This window comes from Branchiostoma lanceolatum, chromosome 12 (assembly GCF_035083965.1).
Source record: "Branchiostoma lanceolatum isolate klBraLanc5 chromosome 12, klBraLanc5.hap2, whole genome shotgun sequence".
Classification (NCBI taxonomy): Eukaryota; Metazoa; Chordata; class Leptocardii; order Amphioxiformes; family Branchiostomatidae; genus Branchiostoma; species Branchiostoma lanceolatum.
In genome coordinates this window covers 12,599,432-12,607,991 of record NC_089733.1, presented here as the reverse complement: position 1 = coordinate 12,607,991, position 8,560 = coordinate 12,599,432, and the positions used below count along the sequence as shown (strand labels likewise).

The 8,560-nt window shown below is 42.4% G+C and overlaps 1 protein-coding gene across 1 annotated transcript; it reads left to right on the top strand.

Annotated features, from left to right (window-relative positions):
* The first annotated feature begins 3,064 nt into the window (after positions 1-3,064).
* On the top strand, positions 3,065-7,817 carry LOC136445766 (uncharacterized). The gene is made up of 4 exons (XM_066443904.1): positions 3,065-3,209; positions 3,657-4,241; positions 4,849-4,993; positions 5,583-7,817. The coding sequence occupies exons 1-4, from the start codon at positions 3,065-3,067 to the stop codon at positions 6,505-6,507; spliced, it is 1,800 nt and encodes a 599-aa protein (XP_066300001.1). The 3' UTR covers positions 6,508-7,817.
* Positions 7,818-8,560: the final 743 nt, after the last annotated feature.

The following is an 8,560-nucleotide window of genomic DNA, read 5'->3' as shown; positions in this document are numbered from 1 at the left end:
ATTGAGCAGAATTTGCTTCTGGAGATCAACTTCTTTATATTTCTTCAAAGCTACGAGCATTTGCACTTGTCAAATAAACACAGTTAGTTTCCGTGTTTTCCAAAGCAACACATCCCCCCAACAATTACATAAAGTTCAATGATAACTATAAAACTTTTAGAAAAACTTTCATAACTAGAGTCCTGTATTCTACACTTTTTACACTTTAGGTATTTAAGGTATTTTATGTAGTACTGTTTTAGAACGGCTTTGCACGATCATTCGTTGCTTATTCATAATTTCATTGAAGTGATGACGAAGGATTCCGGGAAAAAGACAGGAAATTGGCGGCGTCCTTGTCCTGCTGGGGCCGATCTGTATGTTTTGTTCTCAGAAATGTAGTGCGTGGGAGAGGGTATGTTCGTACATTTCCGCTGGGTACTATAACCCAAGGGGATTTAGTAGTGTTTTCAGCTTGCCTGTGGGCTGGATCTGAGTGTTTTGCCCTTAGAAATTTACTGCGTGGGAGATAATATATTAATATGTTTCCGCTAGCGCTGTTTTCTTCAACCCAAGGGGATAAAGTTCTCTCTTTCCTTCTCTGTCTCTCTCTCTCCCTCTGCTCTTTCTCTCTTGATGCAAAAATCAGGTGTACTTTGGAGTGATCTAGTAAATATTGCATAGATCATGCACATTTTACTAGTTTAAGAAAACAAGACATCCCTTACTTTTGCTCTCATGAGTACTCATATACGCAAAACGCATGAAGGGGTTAAGTCTGCCATTTCTGAGCTGATTAGCCTGTTTTTCTCATTGTGTCCAGGAAAAAGGATTTGCTTGCAACATCGCATTCCCAGACCAACATTTCCCAAGAATCTCGACCCGGCCACTGCTGTTGTCCGTGCTTTTGAGAGCATACAGCGGTTTCCAGTTGACTTACCGAACGGAACGACATCTATCGACCTGAACAATAACTTCATCACCGGGCTGGGGAACCAGTCCCTGTCCAGTCTACAGGATCTGCAGGTATGTTTACACGGGGGAAATTCGTCTCCTTAGGGCCCTGTCACACTTGTGCGTATATTCAAGTGCGCGTGAGTTGCGCATCAACATTTTTGTGGTTTAAGTAAAGTATCCGGGGAGAAACTTTGACCTACCGATGTGCAGCCTAGTGATCGAACCTAAGAAATGACTTCTTCGGCTGCAAACTTAACCTAAACCAAAAACATGTTAATACGCAACTCATGCGGACTTGTATATACGCACAAGTGTGACAGGGGCTTTACAGCCGTTGTACACTGCGTGCTAGCATGCTAGCTCTCCAACCTAAGGATTTGCAAACGATTACATTCCAAGTCGTCTCCACATATGAGCTGTTTTCCACTTTTTTGTCTCATACTCATGTTCTAACTATGTAAAATTCATGTTGCAGAATATGATATTGATAAGATATGAAATATGTCAGATCAAATGCAAAAGGTCGGGTAAATTCTACCAGTCGGAGTACCAGCACCGCACCCTGTTACATTCTCTATGGAGAAAAAACAAACATGTTGGTTGATTTATGTTATGTAATTTATGTACAAATTGCTCTATGTTCTCTGCCCCCCCTTGAAAATCAACTCTTCTGTTGAAAGGACTATCCAGATGTCTTTAAAATTAAATGATAAATTAATAGAAAAATAAACCATTATATACTACTGTCCATCGGGCATGGATTTGAAGGATATACAAAAGTTAATAATAAACGAATTTCATTGCACAGGTTCTGTTGCTTCGACATAACATGATCGCCCACATCGAGCCGGACGCCTTCAGGCACGTCCCCAAACTCCAGACACTGGTCCTCGGCGGGAATCTACTGACAGAGTTCCCCTGGCGACATATGCAGGTACTTCAAGCCTTCGCCAAATGATTATGAAATTTCCACCATTAACCACTCACGTATCATAAAGCCTCACTTCTATAGTTTATATCTATAGATGATCTTCTCCATTTGAATTACATACATCCCAAGTATGAAAGTATGTTACAAGAGAATTCAGTTGCTGTTTGATTGATTGATTGATCATGATTGATTGATTGGTTGATTGATTGGTTGATTGTTTAACAATTCTATTTGAATACTTCACTGAAATGACATCTTTTCGTATCTAGGCACAATCGCTGCTGACGTACTTGGGCTTGGCCGGAAACCGTCTGACGTCACTTCCGAATGACACTTTCCGGTTCCTTCCTGCGCTGAAAGAACTACGCATCGAGAACAACTGGCTGACCTCCATTCCAGCAGGGCTCTTCAATAACAGCCCTGCACCTGAAACGGTAGAAATGCTTGTTTAGCGGACGGTCATGCGTAATGATTAGTGCAGAGGCTTCCTTCTTGTGTCGTTAGCGCATGCCAGTCACCACCAGCCAATCACGTCGCGGCCTATGGTCAAGAGGCCGCGTGATTGGCTAGCAACTTCCACAAGGAACAGGAGGGGAAGTTTTTGATTGGCTGGCCAGTAAAACGGAAAGATCGCGGGCAAATACGCCAGGATCGTTGCTTGATATACAAGTTTAGAAGTAATTGAGGCTGGCATGAGAGGATCATTCCACCTGATTTTGTTGAAACTTGAATTATGATTTTAAACGTCATTCAAAATGCTTGAGTTTCGGTAAAGATCAACTAGAAAATAATATTCATCAATTCAAATAAAGCTAGCATTTGGGTTAGAAAGTACCGATGGCATTGTTACTAACAGTTCTGTTCGCTACAAAGCTGCAGCGCAAATTATCCTCCAATTCATCTTCCGATCCGATACCATTAAAGAAACCAAACAAAGCCCAATACATAACATAGATTTAGATACTTTGTTATATAATTTCCGCCTTTATTCTTTCATTAGTTAATAGTCTTTGCTTATGTCTATATACCTTATAACTATACCGTTAGCATTCTCATATCAGAGGAGAGGCCAACAAAAAACCATATAGGTTTCTGGCTTCCCTTTCATGTTTGTTTTTAATGTTATCTTTTTTTTACAATTTGGTGTCTGTATAGATGCGAATAAACAATGATAAACAATTTTTCTTGTAGGTTTACATGCTCAAGAACCCATGGAAGTGCGACTGTGAGTTCCTGATGTCTTACGAGACCCTCCCACCAGCGATCGCCCGGCTGCACCTCTGCATGGCCTGCGCCTCTCCTCAGGAACACCTCGGCCTGCTCGTGTCGTCCCTGACAACAAGTAAGAACTTTATTCAAACTGTAACACAGATAATGAACACATGATTTAAGGGGATGAAATGTGGACATGAAACCAAGTATCCACGTGAGTGTAGATAGTGTTACAGATTATATTCTTGGAAGAATGAAAAGCATGTAACAGAAGACCACTGTCACCAAAGATAGTGCAGGACTGTCCAAGGTTTTTTTTTAATCATCTACCCACTGTTTACTATCCCCTGGTCTACAGTTTTAGTAACATGGTTTTAAGTTATCTAACAACAATTAATGGTTATGCTGCTTATGTTGTATGTCAATTGATAGTAGCTCTTCTAGTTACTAAATGTCATGAAACTCAACGTGTAGTTCTTCCACAGACGTTCAGCAGTTTTGCTACTTGATACAAGTCAACATAGCAAGGTAATTCATTCCAATGGCGTTCTAAAGGTTTGGTTGTGGATTGTTTCAGAATGCACCGAAGGTTTGGGAGAAACTGAAGAGACAAAGAACGACAACGGCTACAAAAAGACTACAGAAAAGAGTATGGTTATGAATACGTCCGGTAAAACGGTCTTTCCCCGCAGAAGGTTTTGCCCATTTTGGCGCCCATTTTGCCGCAGGGGCATCTACTGGCGTCCACCGTACAACACAAACGACGAACAGACCAAGCCGACAATCACAAAGACAAACAAACATGACAGCGAGACTTTGACGAAGTCTTGGCCTCCGCAAAACCAAGGCCAGCCCGCAAAGCGTTTTGAGAACGACGGCAATGCAAGGATGCGGAAAACAGTCAAACCGGCCACACGGCCAAAACCGGACACTCGAAGACTGGTCACTGATAGTGCTGAAGCTGTCTTCAAGCCACATCCTCGTGAAGGGCTTCGGCGATTTTGGGGAACACCCAAACCAGACGTTCCACCAATGGGGTCCCAGAAGACAGGACCGACCGCCAATCATCATACCGATTCATCAGCTACTCGACCAATGAAAAGGCTCAACGTTAAGCTGCATAGGACTGCGACATTCGATACTATTCACCCGAACACCATAGGTACCCCAAATCCCTACTACATCTTCTATTGCTTGTTCATATATTATGTATGTATGTTTGCATGTATGTATGTATGTATATATGTGTGTGTGTGTTTGTGTGTGTGTGTGCTTGTGTTTGTGTGTGTGTTTGTGTGTGTGTGTGCGTGTGTGTGTGTGTGTGTGTGTGTGTGTGTGTGTGTGTGTGTGTGATGTTTCCTGTTTCCTTAAAAATGAACGGAGGTAGAATGGATTTTTCAGTTTCAGTTTATGGTAACAACTTGCATGTAACAAATGTACAAGTCACATGAAATATATTTTGTAGTTTGTAGTCATGTACAGAGCCCAGTATGAAACAGCACGGTCTAGTGAATAAAAAAACACAGCCAAGTGATTTCTTCACAAATGTCTGCTGCAGTGCAATGTGAACCAGTCAGAATTGCCTTGATGAAGGTGACAGATGAGATGGTCGGCTGAATAAATCACTTGGTTGTGTACAAAGAGTCTTTTTATTCAGGGACTTACCAACATGGTGAAACTATTCTGGGAAGCATATGGTCTAGTGCACTAGTGACCAACAGAGGTGAACTCTCCTGCTAATGCCGTGGTTTTCTGGTTTTGTTTTTCAGTAATCATCGTGGTCCTGGTGGCGTTGGTTGGAGTTGCACCACTTTTTGTGGCCCTGCTCAAGATTGTCCGGAGAAAGAAACCGGGTCCGGAGGCATCCGACGTCAACGAAGCGGACAATGATGAGATACAACCATACAGTACCATGTATGTTGACAAGTTCCTCAGCGTGAAATGTTAAGCAGAAACTTTAGACTTAGTTCAAAGGAATGTATACATTTGGCTAGTTCACTATATTCCAGGAGGAGAGACCTGAAAAAAGTGGTCTCGTAGCACACCCTGTATATATGTATGTATGGTTCCACCGGGACCATAGAACATACCTAAATATGCTCAAGAGATATCAAGCTATCATTCTGTGATACTGGGCTAAGTGTATACCAGGTGTGCGACATTTCTCATCTTCTAGGCCTATTATGAGAATCCTCCTGGACTATTAAAGGGAGAGGGTCACTATATTCTATCCCTCCTATATTGAAGGCGACATACTTATACATGTGGCCACATTATATACATCGCCACATTAGCTTTGTCCAAAAGCAAATAAAAGCATACAGATACACAAACACACACACACACACACACACACACACACACACACACACACACACACACACACACATACACACACACATGCATACATATATATGCAGTGTTTAACATGCTATACTATCTTCATTCGCTTTTTGTAAATGGTTCTTATATATAATGTTTTTTTCTTAATCACTGCACGTAGGTACCTATCAAACATTGACTTATCATCGGAATCTCCGTCTACCAAACGACCCAAGCTGGCCACCGCTTACTCGAACCCTGCCGACCACAGGATTGTTCGGCACATATATGTCGACCCCGACTCCACTCAACCTGGGTCAAAGGCAGAACAAGATGGCGACAAGATTGATCTCAAGACCAGCTTGAACATACGTGGTCCAGGAGACGTCTACGAAGATGCCATGCCGGTGACGTTCAAGACAGTTAACACTCAAGATGGCGACCAACAGGCAGAGGTCAACATCCAAGATGGCGACCATAAGGCAGAAGTCAGTATCCAAGATGGCGACCAGATTGATGTCAAGACCAGCTTGAACATTAGTGGTCCAGAAGACGTCTACGAAGATGCCGTGCCGGTGACGTTCAAGACAGCTAACAGTCAAGATGGTGCTCAGGCTGATTTCAAGACCAATTCGACCCTCCATGATCTAGAAGATGGACACGTCTACGAGGATGCTGTGCAGGTGATGCTCAAGACAGGTCGATTCCTGGCCGGAGAGACCGGAGAGCTACTGGACACGCCCAACAAGAAGCCTTCCACCTGCGCTTCGCCTGCCTACCTGAAGCAGGCAACCGGCAGCCCTCAGGCGCAAGCTGCAGATCATCTAAAACAGCCAGGCCATATCACGATCGCCGCTACTCCTACAGGTGGGCCCGCCTGTCTAGCTGCCATTCACGAGGAGACAGATGAGTATGCTGAGATCTGGAACTACATAAGCGTCGACCGACGGGAGAAGGAAGAGAACCGAGAGGCAACCGGTCTCGGGCTGAAGGGAGGACATCATCAGTGGGAGATGGAAGCTAACAAGGACGGACGGCAGCCGAGCAAGCTGAACATCTACGAGAAACCAGAAGACGTGATCGCTAAACTCAACCTGAAGACGTAAAGTCATGAACAGTCTTGAGACTTGAAACATTTTTGGGATGACGTATCACTTGCAGTGCATGTGCATAGCATGGCTTGAATCATTCCTTCTTTTTCATTGCTCCTTATTATACTTCACCACACTTACATGTCACTTTATGTATCATTCTGTTCCATTCCAATAGTGAGCTAGTTGCAAAAGCACATGTACAAATACACAGACTTGAGGAACACGGAATATATATGACAATGATTTTCAATTGATGTTGTAACACTATAATTTCCTTGCAGCCAAGTTTGTAGGTTTTCTTGCGTTGCCTTGTGTGTTCTGCCTATGGTAAAATTTTTTGCCAGACGCCTCGCCGTATACGGTGATCAGATAAGATGGCTGATAGAGTGAATGATTTGTAACCTTGCCGTAGACTGACTCTCCTGGCCAATTATTCCAATAATTCTACGATCCGTACTAGGAAGGCCTGGTGGAGGCTTCCCTTCATCGCCGTATCTATATCTGTGGGATATTTTCTGTCTCTCTTTCCCACCTAGTAAGTCCTAGTAAGTCTTTTGCGTGTGTAGCAAAGAATATTATCGCACTTTAAAGAGAGAGCACAACCAGAAGTTCTTTTGAAATCTTTAAGTTCTTTTTTATGAATCAAATCAAGGAAGTCATAATTCACTCTTATAGCACACAAGAGTTGCAAATCACCGTCTGCTTGATTGGTCACTAGGAATCACGTGATCACTCACAAAGGTGCATCTCATAGCCTGGAATAGAACAAAATATGATTATATACAAGAACAACAGCCGTATATGAGTCAAAGGATCTATACAAGAAGCATTACTTTTTGCATCACATACATTGTAAAGTATTCAATAGCCCTTTAACTGGCTATAGTAATGACCGTGTGTGACAACATTGTTGGCCGAATAACTTAAGATTATTTCCAAATGTTTATTTGAAAATACACACACATGAAGCCCTTGAGTAACTTTCCGTATCACGTGTGCTGTGTTGTTAATTGATCACACCAGTTGTAGACTTAGTAGATTTACTTTGTGACAGAGAATACTGAGATACATTGGTGATACTCATCGCTTATAATCAGTCTCTTGTCGTAGAGGTGAGTGGCGGCAGACTCGTGTGTGTGGCACAGACTACAAGATGTGTATAGTTCACACGAAAAGCATTAAACGTCAGATTTTGACGCAGACTCATAACATTGTATGGATAAATCAGTCCATGTGAATGGCGTACATTTTATGAACCACAAAAGTGGACCATTACATTAATTTCTAATTTAAACTTTCAGGATCGTTAGAACTACAGATAAAACAGCATATAAACAGAAAAGGTACGGATCAATGATCCAGCTTATACTTTGTTCGTTTGAAGTTTTGTTTATTCACGAGAAGCTCAAATCAGTCATGAGGGAGGAGGTAAGGATCAGAAAAAATATAAAGTTAAAGTGACCCGGGCGTCCTGAAAAGACGCATAGGGGCGGCGCCCATCTCCATTTCTATAGCCCTTGGGCCACACACATTTGTGCAAGTTACTACAGCAGGGGGCTGATCCACTGGTCGTGATGTGTGTGTTTAACTACCATACTCTTTCCCAAATGCTGATTGCTAAGCAGAGAAAGCAGTATGTACCATTTTTAAAGTCTTTGGTATGACCCGGCCGGGGTTCGAACTCACGACCTACCGTGTACAAGGCGAACACTACCAACTAGGCCATTGCACCGAGTACAAAATATAACAGATTACATAATTCCAGTGGAGCATGGGATTGTGGGTAAGGTCAGAGGTTGAGGCCCCTCGGAAACAAACAAATCCGCGGCCTAAAAATACAAACTGGTTCTTATAACGGACGCTACATGACAAGTTATTAAAAGCGTTAACCTTGTCTTTGTATTCTGTTGTGTTGTGTTGTGTTGTGTTATGTTGTGAAAAACGCCTAACATTATCAGAAAACGTTTAACCAGTTTAGTTTACATGTAAAAGGGTAGTGAAATAGAATACTTTAAGGTTTTCAGTCGTTTAACGTTTAGAGCATCAAAACCCCCTTCAGTAGCCT

Coding starts and splice junctions, on each gene's coding strand:
- LOC136445766 (XM_066443904.1), top strand. CDS start 3,065: ATGCTCAAGAACCCATGGAAGTGCGACTGTGAGTTCCTGATGTCTTAC. Junction 4,242..4,848: donor TATTCACCCGAACACCATAG/GTACCCCAAATC, acceptor TTTGTTTTTCAG/TAATCATCGTGGTCCTGGTG. Junction 4,994..5,582: donor ATACAACCATACAGTACCAT/GTATGTTGACAA, acceptor CACTGCACGTAG/GTACCTATCAAACATTGACT.